The following is a 16065-nucleotide window of genomic DNA, read 5'->3' as shown; positions in this document are numbered from 1 at the left end:
GCATTTCAGTGATGACAGGAACCATTGTACACAGAGCTGGACGCAGGCATGGGTGAACTGCATGGCCGCCCAGGGCCCAAACAGAAAGGGGACCCGAAAATGTTTTGTTTTGTTTTTTTTTCCTGTTGCCCGATTATTATTATCATTATGTCTGGCAAAGGGGGAACCGATACTAAAAATTCTCCTGGGGCCACCAGGAGTCTAGGTATGGTACTGGTTGTGCAGAGGTTCATGTTTAGCAGGAGATGAACCCTGTAGGTGCATATAGCTACTGAAAGGCAAAATGCTTTCTTCACCTACAACTGTGAACATTCTTTATCCTTTATCCTCCTGGGATAAATCAAGACAGAACTTTCCCAGTGAGTGAACTTTGTCAAAATTTGTTGATCAATATTAAATATTAAACTTCACAGTACTGTAGATTAAACTTTACTATGTGACCTGGTTTTCTTCCAAATTGACCTAAAGTTCTTCCACTGACTTACAACTTAGTTTGAAGCAAAAATATTTCTTAATTGTTTTATGCTGAATGCTCATCCCACCCTTCACCCTCCCCCACCAAAAAAGGAAAAGAACCCAGAGTCTGGGTCTATATTTGCTTCCAGTAGTTTACACGTTCACGTACAGAATGTTAGCCAGGAGTTTTTCATTGATGTCTGTGTTTTAGATCAGAACCTAACTGGACTGAAAACAGGTCATCTTCTGACTTTGCCTTGTAGTAACAGAAGCATGAATATATTTTATCTTTTTAATTCTTTAACAACCCCTGGCCAATTTAAATGTAAAAGCTATGCTGATATAGCATTAAGTGTGAGAGTAATAGGAAGAATAAGGCTCACGACATAACCTTAAATGTAGCCGCTAACTGTTTTGATCCCAATTCCTATTGATCTAAATCGCTCATTGTATACCAGATGAACAAAATTATCAGTTTGATTATTTTAGAATATTCAGACTAGAAACCTCCTCTCCTGCTAGTAAATGCATCCAGATGCCATAGGGGAGAACTCCTCTGAAATTTTCTTTTCCAGTAGGGGAGTGGGACAAGGTCAGGCTAGGAAGTTTCTGCCATCAGACCTGGTAGCTCTTTGTTACAGGAATTATTTTTTCCAGGTTTATTGCTTATGCAGAGAGCCACTGTTACTTTGATTTCTGAATAATATAATCTTTTCTGCTTTATGTCTGATGAACCTTCATAATTTGCTTTGAGATCTGCAGTTAAAAACCCACTACAGTAGTGCTAGATATTTATTAGGATGATTTTTGTGGTTGTTGGCATAACATTATGGAATTAAAAAATCTGTACACTATTCTTGGTTTAATGCTTAAGTGTATTGTTTGATGGCTTTGTAGCAATTTGAAACAGAATTGAAGCAAAGTGAGAATAAAGTACAGGAGCTGAAGGACAAAGTGACAGAGATGTTGGAAAAGAACCCGAACTCCCCTGAAGCATCCAGATGGAAACAGATGTTGGATAAAATAGGTACTATAGTGCTCTCAACTAAAGCTCAGACTGATTGTGATATTGCTATTTTTTCATCATGCCAACAATCACCAGAGTTTTGAAATAGCTTGTTTTTTTTCCTTAAACCCTGGGAAATTTCCACTTTTTCACAAGAATGTAAATCTGGAGTAGTTCTATAAAAGTGAGTGATCTCATTTAGATGTGTACGAGTGCAAAAAAGAGCATAATTCAAGACTCTGTTTTAAAGATCTTTATAATGTATCTTTTTTGGACACTCTGAGACTGAAGCTTGTTGTCCTGGATGTTTCTTTAACAAAATACAATGAAAACAAATTAAGTTAGTTCAAATCCTGATGTGATATAAAGAGGACTTGGAGCTGTTTTTAATTTTTTTTCCATGCTTTTTTCCATGCACTAGTGGGCTTTTGCCATGTGTGGTTTTTAGTGGCACCTTGCCATTTTCTAAAGCAGACTTCTTAAATTAGGCCAAAAAATGAAAATGGCCATGTTTGGACAACAGCTATTGAGCTTGTGTACTATGTAACTTTCATAGTTTTTAAAAATATTTGCCTACTGGGTTGCTCATATTTTAAAATAAAGTTTTGTATGCTAGCACTCCTTGATTTTAATAGACATTTCCATAATTACATCAGAGTTATTTTAAAACTAGTCATTTTTCCCAATCTGACTTTTTATGAAGGAGCTCAAAAAACTCTTAAGATCTACATGAGGTTTTGGAGAGAAATGGTGCAGCACAAGCCGACCATAGAGAGAAATACACAGCATGTGTGTGGATTAAAGTTATTACAGACCAAAGGGGCTGAAAGAAGGGAAACCTGAAAGAAGGGACTCTGCAAGGACATGAAGATCATAGACAACATCCAAGGAACAGGAGAATGTAGCAAAATATTAGAGCCAAATGAGGAAGCATAGAAAGAAGCAGATAATCACAAGGAAGGAGAGTACATAAAAATTATACAGGGCTACACAGAAAAATGCAAGTTGGAAAGGAATAGGACTTACATATGGGAGCAGACAAAGCATGCTAGACCGGCAGGCATTTGAAACAAAGAATGAGATGCTAGAGGAGGTATTAACAATTCTTAATGTAACACGGGACTGTGCATTAGTGATAGTGGAGATATACAGTTTTATATTAGCAGGAGAAATTAGCAGGGGGTAGTTTTAAAACCAGCAGAGAAAGTACTTTTATTATGCAGCGCATAGTTAACTTGTGGAACTCATTACCACAGCAGGTTGTAGAGGTATATATTAGAACCAAGTTAAAAAATGAATTAGATAAATTAATGGCTGATAGGTTTATTAATAGCTATTAAATAGAATATATTTATTAATAGCTATTAAATAGAACAGAAAGAGATGTATCGACTGGCATCTTTAAGTCTAGATCACTCTAAATAAGTCCTGTTCATTCACATGCTCTCCCTCTAAACATCCATGCTTGCCACAGTTGGAGACAGGATACTTGTCAGGTTTTGTATTCAGGTACAGATTCAAGGTGTACTTTACAGGGGAAGATGTAAATATATTGTATATACTGAGTCTTTGCAAAAAAGCATCTGGCGCTAATATGCAAAGTGCCTGTTTGGGTTATTCTGGAGATCTAATTATATTTTATATACAATCTTATATTTATAGCCCCTCTGCTAGAACATATTTGCAATATGTTGTTAAAGTTATCATTATTTTTTGATAAGATTCCAAATGGAAAGAACTCAATCAAGTTACAGCTGAGAGACAACAGAAGTTGGAAGAGTCTTCAAATTACCTGACCCAGTTCCAAACAGCAGAAGAACAGTTAAAGCACTGGCTTATAGAGAAGGAACTAATGGTCAGTGTGCTTGGACCACTTTCAATTGACCCAAATATGCTGAACACACAAAAGCAGCAGGTCCAGGTGAGAAATAGTTGACAACATATATTATTCAAAAGAATAACTTTTTCTTTTCCCTTTGCTAACATGCTTTTGATTTGAAGTTAGTGTACAGCACAGTTGCACTGATTTAGTAGTACACATTATAACTCATATCGTTCATATTTGAAATGGTCACACTGATGGCAAAACAAAGCAAGAGACCAATGAGAGATCAAAAGAAGAAATGTGCAGAACTTACCCTAGGGGTGATACTTGATCATACTGAGCCTCACATAAAGGACTGTGTTTTGACCATGCTGTGTTATGTTCTAACTCTGCTGAAAATGGTCCTTTGAAGTTTTATTAATTTAAGTGTATGAATAGCTAATTACATTTTATGATTTGTTTTCATATACAACCCATACCATTTAGATAGAAAATGCTCCTTTCAGGTTGTTATCTATTGGATCAGTCCTGTAGGTAATAACAATCGGAAAACAAGTAAAATGCAGGACTGGAAAAAGGAGGTTATGGGTTATCGAACATGAAAGAAAGAAGCAAGAGAGTATAGGAAAAAACAGGAATGCTTTAGTTATAGAAACAGTGTAATGGGAATGTGTATAACAGGAAAAAGAAACTAATGTTAGAGCAGACAAAATAGCAGAAGTTAGGAATTTTAATTCTAAACATTCTATTACTGCCAGTGAATCTAAATTGCAAGGGAATATTGCCCTATTTTTTATAAAATAGGATTGAAACTGTCATTTCCATGTAAATTACCAGAATGATTAAAAGAAAGAGTTTAAATATGAACTGTATTGTAGTACTTTTGTAAAAATGAATTAAGATTAGTCTGTAACAACTTTAATTTAAAAATCTAGACAGCCAGCATGAAGGTATCCGGTATCACTTACCAGTCCTTAAATGTTAAGCTTGATATGACTTAAAAAGGAAAGGATTGGAACATTCTGTAAAATAATACCATCACATTTGTGCCTTCTTCTCTAAGTATTATGACTTATTGCCAAAACAATTAATACTAAGAGCCGCAGATATAAACTTTAATAAATCTTACAGTATACATTCAGTACTTTTGTGAATTAATCCAGCTTTTTGTGTGCCAAAATAACATATTGTAATATTATGTCACTATACACCTCCTTTGATGTTAGGTTCTAGAGCAGATTTCAAAAGTGGGAAAGAAAGCACTGTTTGAAATGAAACAATGATTATTTTATTTAGTACTATTACTTAATTACAGAAATAGTAACAGAATTCAGAATCCCATTTGATGCTGAGATATAGTTAGGCTTGGCAGGATTCGATTTTTATCAGTAAATGTTGAAAAATGTCAGTTTCACTTCACATTCACAGACTAATGAAAAAAATATCCCCATCATTAATCAAAATTTATAGCAAGGGGACGTAAGAAAAATGATGGCTGATGGAGTGTGTGATGACAAGCGAAGCAGTCCTACAGAACAGTGCTGACTGTAGTTTGGACTGCAAATCCCAGAAACCCCAGAGGACTGGTAGCAAAGGAAGAAGAAGTGAGAAAGCAGATGAGGGAGCTACAGGCGAGCAGAACCACAAATGACGGCAGCTCTGCTGATCAACTGGTGCCAGTAGTTATGTTTGTCACGGCGAGTGGTTTAGCTGCACTATAATAATGGTGTACTGTAATTAATAAAGGTTCTGCCCCCCACACCCTTTATTTCTCACAATCTTGAAAATTTAAATCAATAAAAATTGAAATAAATATTGATATTATTCATCAAAATGATAAAAAAATCAAATTCTGCCAAGCGTAGATGTAGCGCATTCACCTATTTTTTCTAGTCCATTTGCCTGCTTTTCAATGTATATATTAGCTGAAATTTTTGAACTGAAAGATTTGTTATTTTAAAATGGAGAAAAACCAGAGAAAACACATTGGTTCTGTTGGTAGTGCATTTTGCTTTCTATCCTCTCCTAAACTTAATGGTTCATTACTTACTGTCACCTCAGATTCTCCTAAAAGAGTTTGATACCAGAAAGACTCAATATGAACTGTTAACTACAGCTGGTCAGGGGATACTGAAGAGACCAGGAGAACACCCTCCTTCTCATGAAATTTTGGAAAAGCAGCTGGCAGCTGTGGCACAAAAATGGGACAGCTTAACAGGACAGCTGAGTAGCAGATGTGGCCGAATTGACCAAGCTATTGTCAAAAGCACAGAATATCAAAATCTTCTGAGAAGCTTGTCTGATAAGCTAAGTGTCTTGGACAATAAGCTAAGCAGCAGCCTGGCTGTGAGTACACAACCTGATGCTGTGAAACAACAGTTGGAAATAGCTAGAGAAATGAAGCAGGAAATAGAACAGGAAATGAAAAGTATAAGAGTGGCTCAAGTTCTGTGTGAGGAACTGTCAGCATTGGTTGGAGAAGAATACTTGAAAGCTGAACTTACTAGGCAATTGGAAGGTATCTTAAGACCATTTAAGGATATTGAGCAAAAAGCAGGTAAGCATTAAAAAAATAAAATGGTAATTTGGAAATCAAACAAAGTATAACAGTTGAATTTATTTTATCTTGTGTTTACTGGATTGAAAGTGATCCAACTCCAAGATCCAGTCAGTCCTCAGAACCAGCATCATTTAATATCTTCAGTTAATGATTTAGACCAGTGGTTTTCAGCCTGTGGTCCGTGGACCGCTGGGGGTCCGCAGACTATGTCTAAGGGGCCCATGAAAGATGACTATGATCAATCAAAAGTATGCAAATACCCACACTTACAATTCAAAGGAGTCCCTACATCCATTTGAAATTTTTAGGGGTCCGCAAATGAAAAAAAGATTGAAAATCACTAATTTAGATGATGGGCTTAAGGGTAGTCAGTTTGCAGATGACACCAACCTGGGTGGTGTTGCAGACACTTTGGAAGGTAGAACTAAAATTACCTGGATAGACTAGAAAAATGATCTGCAATCAACTAGATAACAATCAAAGTGCAAGTGCAAAATCCTGCACTTAGAAAGAAATAATTGCATGCACGAATATAGACTGGGGAATGATTAGTTAGGCTATAGTACTATGGAGAAGGACCTGGGGGTTACAGTAGAATATAACCTGAATAAGAGCTAATAGTGTGCTCGAGTTGCAGAAAAGGTCAATGTCATACTGGGCATGTCTACATGTGCATTAATGCTCTTTTCCTAATGCGCATTAAATTTAGTACCTCCAATGTGAGGCATTAAATTAATGCACGTTAGGCTGTGCTAATGCTCAGTAGTAAAAGCACATTCTTTTTAGGTGATGCTTAATGTACGTATTTGCATAATAGCACAGGTTTTTACATGCTGCTTTAATGCCTAGTAAAATAAGCTACTGCACATTAAAGTGCACGTGTGGATGCACCCACTGAGTTGTTTTAACAAGAGTGTCATTTGCAAATCAAGGGAAATGATTCTTCTGCTGTATCCAGCACTTTTACAGCTTCAACTGGCATCTTCTAACAGTCTTCTCTTTGAAGGGTGTTTATAGAGTAGATGAAGATGGGTTTTTTTCTGTGACTGTAGTGAACAGGACTAGGAGCAATGGCCTCCAGCTTCAGGAGGGGAAATTTAAATGGGAGATTTGGAGGAACTTTTTGACCAGGAGGGTGGTTAAGCACTGGAGCAGGTTACTGCCAGCGGCAGTGAAATGTCCAGTGCTGTAAATTTTTAGCAGCAGGTTGGACAGACACTTGAATGGTTTTGGAATGATCCTGTCTTGAGGAGGGGGCTGGACTAGATTACCTCGTGAGGGGTCCCTGCACTATTTTCTAATGTTCCTAACCTTGTAGCAGGTCCCTGTATTGTTAAACAGTTACCTGAATCTTTAGCAGTCAATTTTGGGTTTGATGAGGACTGAAACTGTAGTGCAGGTCTAATTTCTGCCTTTATCTCCTAGTTCCACTCACTTGATACCCCAAAATGAGATCATCACAATGGGTGCCATTTTTTTGCAGAACATTAGTTAAAAATAGATTGGATGTTAGGCACAGGTCATTGGCTCAAGAGGTCTAACTAGGGGAAAATTAAGGGGCTATAATATTATAGAAGGTCACACTGGATGACACAATGGTTTCTTTTTGCTTTAAACTGTTTTAATCTAGAAACATGATTGTGTGTGCTCTTCAGGCCTGGCCCACCCGCTCTGGGCTTCAGATGTGCATTGGGACTGGCAGACTTCTTGTGTAGTAGATGCTTTGCCTTATTTTTCTATATGGAATTGTTTTGGCTTGGCTTTGGTTTTGGCTTCCAAAGACTGAGCATTGCCTTCCTGGGCAGCTTTGTTGCTGTGGGCTCTGCAGATCTTGACCCAATATGGTTGAGCTTAGCTCTCCTCTTAGATCTGCTCCTCTTGAGTTTATTTTCGATAGTGAGGCATTTTATTATCCTGTCAGCTGTTGTCTGAAAAATGAGTGTTCCCTTTAGCTGCAGTCTGTAGTAAAGAATGAGCTGTTATGAAATTAATTGAGAAAACTAAAAATATATTCCTGGGGGAAAATAGTTTTCCTTTAGTTAGAAATGACTCACCATGAGTCTCATCAGTAGCTATTTGTAAAAACGAACCTGTATATTGTTTTGTCTTACAGAAAACCATGTTCAGCAGCTTCAGTCAGCGTATGCCACTTCTCATCAGTTCCAGCAAATGTCCAAGGACTTTCAGGCCTGGATGGACAAAAAGAAAGAGGAACAGAACCAGGCCCCCCCTGTGTCAGCTAAGCTTGATACCCTGCAGTCTTTACTTGAAGAACAGAAAGACTTTAAGAAGACCCTATCCGATCAGATTAATTATTATGAAAAAATTGTTACAGAAGGTGAAAGTTTGCTACAAAAGACTCAAGGAGCTGAGAAGGCAGAGTTGCAGTCTCACCTTGCCATGCTCAAAAGTAACTGGGAAGAAATGAATAAGCAATCAAAAGGAAGGGAAGATAACTTAACAGACTGTCTAGAGAAGGCCCTCAAATACAAAGAACATATAGAAACACTGCAGCCCTGGATAGAGGAGTGCCAGAACAACTTATCTGGAGTAAAAGTGATTATAGATCCTGTTGAAATAGAGAACTCTATTGCTCAGGTGAAGGCCTGGCAGAAGGACTTGGACAAACACCATGGGATGGTGGAATTATTAAATAATGCAGCTGATAGTTTGCTCAATGCCAGCCAAACAGATAAAGAAAGCATTAGAGAGGAGAATGCTGCACTGAATCAAAAAGTGGATTCAGTCACAAAACAGCTACATAACAAGAGAGAATCCTTGGAAAATATGGCACAAAGACTAAAAGAATTTCAAGAATCATCCAAGGAAACCCAAAGACAACTTAAAAATGCCAAAGAGCAGCTGGAAGCTCATGATGCTCTTCGACCCCAAGCTTTCAGTAACAAACACTTGACAGTGTTGCAGACCCAGCAGAAAGCACTTCAGGCTTTAAAGCCTCATGTGGACTTGGCAAAAAAACTTGCCCAAGAACTGGTGATAGATGCTTGTGATTCAGCAGGTGTTTCTGACCTCTTGTTGCAAGCTGAAATTTTAGAAAAAGAATATAGTACGGTTAGCCAGCAGGTTGAAGACAAGTGTTCATTCCTAGAGACCAAACTTCAGGGAATTGGGCATTTCCAAAACAGCATCCGAGAGATGTTTTCCCAGTTTGCAGAGTTTGATGATGAGCTCGATAGTATGGCCCCAGTAGGAAGAGAACTAGATATACTGCAGTCACAGAGAGAGGATATTAAAAATTTCCTGAAAAAGCTGGAAGACCTTATTACAAGTAATGAAAATGCCAATAAAACCTGTAAAATGATGTTAGCCACAGAAGCTGAAGCATCTCCTGATCTTCTTGGTATAAAAAAGGATTTGGAGGCCTTAAGTAAACAATGCAATAAGTTGCTAGACAGAGCAAAAACCAGAGAGGAACAGGTGGAGGGGACTATTAGCCGTGTTGAAGCATTTTACAGTAAGTTAGAAGAATTTTCAAGTCTACTTGGGACTGCTGAGGAACATGAAGAATCTCAAGGTCCTGTTGGTATGGAAACAGATGCTATTAATCAACAACTGAATATATTCAAGGTAGGGAGATCCTTTACTTATTGTTAGAGTGCTTTGCATTTTTGAATATGGTACTAATCTGGTTCTGTAATACATCACTTCAAAACGTACTGATCCTACTCTATGTCTGCCCTTCTCTGTGTCCCACAACTGCCACAGCTCTCTGCCACAGCTTGGGAAACTTTCATTTCCTTGCAGCCCAGGCTCTCATGACTCTTCTTTAACTCTTGTCTCCTGACAGATTCTCTCTCCAGGCTTTCATGTCCCCCATTTCCTTTATTTCTATGTGCATGGTGCCTTCCTACCTTTGCCAAGTTAAGAGAACTCTGCACAGTTTTCATGAAGATGCCAATGCACCACATGAATTTTTTCCTTTCTCAGGGCTACATTTCTAAGTTCCAGCCTGGCAAATGCACATACAAACAGTCTCATTGTTTTCACTTATGCATGTGCATAAAAAATGTTCATAGGATCAAGGTCTTAGTTTCCCCATCTTCCATACTGACACTGTCCTCATTTCCAGCTTTCTGCTAATCCCTATCCATGAGTGACTGGTGCCTCCTGAATCTGGGGGGGCCCGCAGAAGCTGCTGATGGTGGCAGCCCTGTCAGGAGGGGGCACCACTCCTACTGACAGCATCGGTATTGGCTGTCAGGGGGGGCACATTCACCGCTGTGCACACCCTACCAGTCGCCTATGTCCCTATCCCTAGTTCTATTTTTTGCATATTAATTCACGAAAAGTTAAAAAAATATTTCCATTAAAGCAAAGGCCTTGTCCTGGCATTCATATTCAAAATCCTTTTCCACTGGTGTAAATAGTTTAATGTTTGCTGATAAATAGCTGTCATCCTGGTCATAGGAAAACTATACTTCATATTGCATGTATATCAGTTGTAAAGTGCCTTTGTGATGAAAGGAGGTACCAACCCCCCCCCCCCCCCCAAAAAAAAAAACAAACCCCAACAATTGTCATATTTATGCATATACCATATGCATCTTTTCTCCAAAAATTAGCCTTCTAATATGTGGGTGTGTGTTTTAAGTAAGGAAACTGATTTTCACACCAACATGGGATGCCTGGAGATGGTGAAATAGCTGCTGGTTACCTTGCTGGCCTCTAGGCTCCATAGAGGATGGAACAGAATCTATGCATCAGCATCACTCACTCTTCAGCTGCACCACCAAAAGGTCAGATAAAAGCAGCTCCCAGTTCCAGAAGTGCTTGTGACAGGGTTAAACCTGAAGCTTTTGGTACTGCAGCTAGAGGGTTAATAATGCTAGCCTGGAGTGTTCAGCCACAGTGAGCCCAACATTCAGCCATAGTGAGCCCATGCTGTAGCAGTTCAGATTCTGGAAAAATTTTGCCTTCTTCATTTTCTCTTCTGAAAAAAGGTTCATGACCTATTTGAGGACACGTGGTATATAAGGAGACAAATAGTTGAAATAATAGTTACATAATTAAAGCATTAGCTTGTAAGGATTAAAATTAAATGCTACTGAGAACTGATCAGTATTTATGAATTTCAAAGCAGAAACAAACGTTAGTAAAACCCTTTGGCAACATGACAGCAAGCAAAAGATTGTGCTCTGATTTCTGTTGTTAGACTGACACAGCAAGATTGAGGGGGAGTTAGTTTGTGTTCTCTGAATGTACCATCTCTGATATTTTTAGACTTTTAATGTAGTTCCTGGTCTTTCTAACTTTCCACATACTGCGTTAAGAGGGTGGTTTGGATGGCTATAGGGTTATGCTGTCAGGACCAACAAAATCAGTGGCAACAGGAAGCAGTAGGAGAATTTAGTCAAAATTCCAGAGCAGAAGGAAGATTAGAGCTAATTGAACAGTTTCCATCAAAACTGTCTTCATTGGAAATTGGGCTCTTAACTAAATAAACAATATTTGCAGAAAGAGCCCATCTGTTTTCATATTCATATAGTTACAGATATAGATAGGCTGCAAATTGGATGCTGACACTTTTTTTCCTCGGAAAAATGTGCTTGCACTTTTTGGCTGAAAAATGCTCTAGTTTGATTATTCAAAAGAATGCATTTTTAGGCAGAGAGGGGAGGAGAAATTTTGGACCATCTTTAAAAAGATGTCAGGAGCCTGCTAGTGTCACCCAGGACCTGATGAGGTGATGTGGAAGGGAGTGAATAGGCCTATGCCTGTGCTGTCAGGTGTGGCTAGTTTTGGTTGCTTTGGGAAAGGAGTCCTGTTTCAAGAAGTTTCCAGAGTTTATGCCTTACAACCACTGTTCACATGACAAAATAGGCTGTTGAATTTGTGCCAAACATAGGACCCTATGGGTACGTCCAGATGAGCACACATGCACAGTTTGTGCTGCGTGTGTGGTTTGAGTATGTCCCAGCATCAAACAAATTGAAAAACACTGCAAAAAGCAGTGTGGCGCATGCAGCAGCAGCATACTCCACCAGAAACAGAGCCTGGTCATCCGCTCTGTATGGCTGAATTGGCGCTGCTGCTGCACTGGGAGGCCCCCAAGTAAAGCCGCTGGGTTCAGCATAGGTGATGGCCGCAGCCTCCCCTACCCCACCCGAGACAAGTTGGCACATGCCGGAGCATACCTAGAGGAGCAGCAGCAGCAGCACAAATGCCCCTGGAAACTCATGTCTCTGCACGTGGAGGCATGCCTTATGGGTTCTAATCTGGGGTAAAAGGGAAGAGGGGCTGGAAGGCGTCCTTGGTGATAGCTCCTTAGAAAAAGAAACCTTATGAATTTGAAGATTTTTATAGTCAGCCCCTACAAACTGCCTGGCAGCTGCTCTTTGAAATTTTTTTTGAAGAGAGCAGCTGAATGCACTGGCTACATCCAGTGCCTGTGATGGATCTGTCTGTGCCTAATAGGAGGACAGGAAAAGAGCCTTATTAGTCTATGGTTCATCTCCTTTCACACACCTGATTCTGGGCATCTGGCCATGTCCTCCCTGTCCTTGAACCTACCATAATACTTCAGGCTGGTTGTATGGGCTGTGAAAGCTGCACTGTTTACATGGGTGCTGTACTTGCTGGTTCTCATCGTGTTTCCACGGAGCTATTCTGCCTGATTTAGCCATGGATAAGCCGAGTGGTTTCAGGAGCTACAACTCCATTAGTAGTGCTCCTTCATGCATGCACCCACACTCTTACTCACATATCCCCTCATCCTCTCAAAATGTGGTTGTGGCTGCAAAAATCACAGTTTAGCTTTTTGTCTTTGACTCCTGTGGTAAGGACAGTCAACTTCAGCCCCTCAAAAATAAAATAAAAATTTGCTTCGGGGTGGATAGGCTCATTCACATGATCTCTTTTACTCTCTTTCATGGAAAGTTTTTACAGAAAAGGCCAAAAGTATCTGCTGTAGTCTGGCCAACTTTTACAAGCAAAGAATAGAGCTTTGTGATATTTTTGGCATCTCATATTAACATTCACAGTTATTAAAGAAAAAGTTTAGAATTGAATTTACTCGTTGTGTTTGTACTTGCTTTCTTAAACCAGAAGATTAGAGAGTGTTAAATTCGGAGTGGGTGTCATCAATATTAATCAATGGCAACAAAGTAGAAATGTCATTTATTTTAATTTGAAAGTGTAATACTGCTTGGTTTTAATTTGAAATATTTAAGAACATTTTAGTTGAAATATTATTCTGTTTTAGAAATGAATAAGCTGGAGTACAGTTCACTAGAAACAAGTAATCAGGGTCACTGCATCAAAGAGCAAACCAGGAGAGAGTGGGCATATCTACACAAGATGTTTACTGTGCAGTTGACTAATTTACCGCACAGTAAACATCTCGGTATCTACGTGTGCCTCTGTTAGGGTACACAATACTAATAAACTCCGCAGTAGGGTAGTACTTGTAAATATGGTACTACTCTGCTGCAGATTTTTTTTAGTGTTCAGCAGTACATATGTAGATGCTGACCCAGGGTGCCACCTAGCCCTGCACTATAGCAATCCCATGCTGCAGTAAGCCCCACTGCATTATATTGAGCCCCGTCAGAGCAGCCCTGGACTGGCTGGCTGGCCCCTGGATCCCTCGGGCTCCTGCCTGGCTCCATGAATAAACTCCAGAGCTAATTGCTCCCGGGTGCATGTTCAAATAGTATGCCCGGAAGCAGCAAACTCCAGAGCAATAACCTTTGGAGTTTATTTATGTGCACTAATTGTATGTGTAAATGTGCTGAGTGAGTTTGGATTTTCACTGAAGTAACTAAGAGTAGCATTTGGCCCAATAGCCATACAAAAGTAAAAACAAAAACCAAAAAACCATTGGTGTTCGGGCAGAAGGTAAAAAACAAATAATTCTGTGTTCCTACTCAAAGTTTGTTTTTAATTTCTCAGAGAAATGTCTGTTGTCTTTCATTGAATTTATTTCATTCTGTTTTATCAGTGAAAAAAATATGAAGTGAATGGATCTGTAACAAAAGAAAACTTCAGTAGATGAGCTTCCTCTGTTCAGTCCCGCTGAATATCCCTTTTGTTTCTTTAAAAGCAAAATGAACAAAGCCTTAGAGGTGGGCCTGAACCCCACTATAAATTTTGGGAAGTTTGGATTTGGAAATATCTTTGTGTTTGGGTCCCATCTTTTAAAAAACAAAACAAAACAAAAAAAAGCAACTCCTCCTCTGCTCTTAACCATCCTCAGTCAGTTATTATACTTGTAACATTTGCAGATCTCCACAGTAAGTTCATTAGAATCGTTTCCCTACTTATTAATGAAGATATATGGCATTGTTCCAAAATTCATCAGTGGATGATTCTTTGGTTTTGTTATTTTTTTTCAGAAGAGTAGTAAATATAGCTCTTAAAGACTTTTCTTAATGGTTGTACTATGTAGCATGCATGTAGAGGAAGGCTTCTAATTGGAACTCACAGGAAATCTTAGCTTGTCTGAATGCCTGAATGTTCTTGTTGATGAACTTGAACAAAGATTATAATTGGTTTATGCTGGTTGTATAGATTGTGTCCTCTGATTGATTTATTTATTTTTGGCAATAGGACCAAGGTAGTTCTTGTGCAACAGTCTGAGGTTCATTTTCATATGCTTAAGTAATCTATTGAAATCCAGAGTTTTTGTTAATGTACTAATTTAAACAACTTTTGCAAAATAAACCATAGAACTCTTTCATAGGGGATACCACTTGTTATGATCTTTGGTAAAAAGTAAAAGTAGGCTTACGGGATTGTTTTAATTTTCTTTAACTTGAGAAAATATCTAATACTTACAGGTGTTACATAAGATTATTCCAAAAGGTCTTCCCTAGAGCTAGTTGAAAATGTGAAAACTAGAAATTAAAAAAATCCAAGTTTTATCAAAATATTAAAATATAGAAAATCTAGTCTAATATTGAATCCAACAAAATGTAACAAAAATCTAAAACTAATTTAATATACAGAAAATCTAGTATGAACATGCCCTTCTAAAGCAGATACTCTTTCATTTCTGTAGAAATTTGTGTTTGGTTTGGATGCTAGTATGCTCTTTTGCCTGGCTCTCCAAAGAATGTCCTCTTCATCTTAACCATTATGGGTTATAATTCTCATTTACAGAAATCTGAGACTTTAGTCTCCAAATTAGTATCTGTTTGACATAGTTTAATATGTAATAGCTTTGTTTAATTTTATGGGCAATAGAGACATTATTATCTGTACTAGCTTGAGTTAATGAAACCAGCAAAATCTATGAAAGCAGAAAGAATGTTTCAAATCCTTTTAATGTTTTGGTCTATTAGGACCATATCTCTATGTCTGTTACATTTTCTTTCTTGAAAGCCTTTGAATATCCCCTAAAACAAAAGTTTTCTTAGTGTTTTTTGTCTGCTCAATACAGTACATTCTGTCTGCTGCTTAACTAAAAGAGCTTTGGAGGTTTTTGAGTCAGCCAGCGCTCTATTACGTTTTAACACCAAGTGCCATATGCTGCTCTTAACCTGTGGTCTCAACTGTCACTAAAATTGATACCCCACATCATGAGCAGCATAGAGCTCTGGTCAATAATAGTATGCAAAGTAGTACTGCTGAGGAAGCAGCTTGTACATGACCTCTTCACTGTAGTATATTGGTGAATTATGTGTTCGCCCCTGACCTCTTTGAATTTACATCTTAAGTGACTATTACCAGGATGTTCAGGTACAAAATATTAGGGTTGCTTCTAAAAGTTTTTCAGAGTCTAGAGCCAGATTCTCTGCCTGGTTTAATTATTTCCATGCCAGCACAATTCCATTAAGAATCATGTCCTAATATCAATATAAACTTTTTCACAAAGTTTTATTTTAGTTTCCATAGGAACCTGAGAGGTTTTTGTTTGGATTTATAAAGTTCTCCATCTAGTGTTTGCTAGACAGACACTGCTCTAGGAAGCTGTTGTATGGGAAAGTACAAAAGAATAGAAACAAAGCTAAAACTGAAATATCCATTCCATTTTTCAGGGGAACATGTCAAAAAACATATAAACAATATAACTGCAGGTAAACTAGATTTCTAAAATCTTATACTAATTTCAGATATAAATTATGGAGATTAAAGTTCTTGGTTCAGTTTTTAACTTGACAGTACCCTTTTAAATGGGGACACTAATGGGACTATATGTTGCCCTGTAGACTGCACAGAGTATACTATTCACTAGAAATCCACAAGATTAGATTTCTC

General features: G+C 38.3%; 1 protein-coding gene across 18 annotated transcripts in view; it reads left to right on the top strand.

Annotated features, from left to right (window-relative positions):
* Positions 1–16065, top strand: part of DST (dystonin) — a 494468-nt gene that overhangs the window by 364620 nt on the left and 113783 nt on the right. For all 18 annotated transcript variants that reach the window (XM_019496873.2, XM_019496902.2, XM_059730546.1 and 15 more), the window contains 4 exons: positions 1354–1483; positions 3184–3383; positions 5349–5844; positions 7961–9435. In XM_019496873.2, the coding sequence (XP_019352418.1) occupies positions 1354–1483; positions 3184–3383; positions 5349–5844; positions 7961–9435 (2301 nt within the window). The remainder of the gene's footprint in view (positions 1–1353; positions 1484–3183; positions 3384–5348; positions 5845–7960; positions 9436–16065) is intronic.

Source organism: Alligator mississippiensis, chromosome 1, assembly GCF_030867095.1.
Source record: "Alligator mississippiensis isolate rAllMis1 chromosome 1, rAllMis1, whole genome shotgun sequence".
Classification (NCBI taxonomy): domain Eukaryota; kingdom Metazoa; phylum Chordata; order Crocodylia; family Alligatoridae; genus Alligator; species Alligator mississippiensis.
This window is presented reverse-complemented; position numbering and strand designations above follow the sequence as displayed.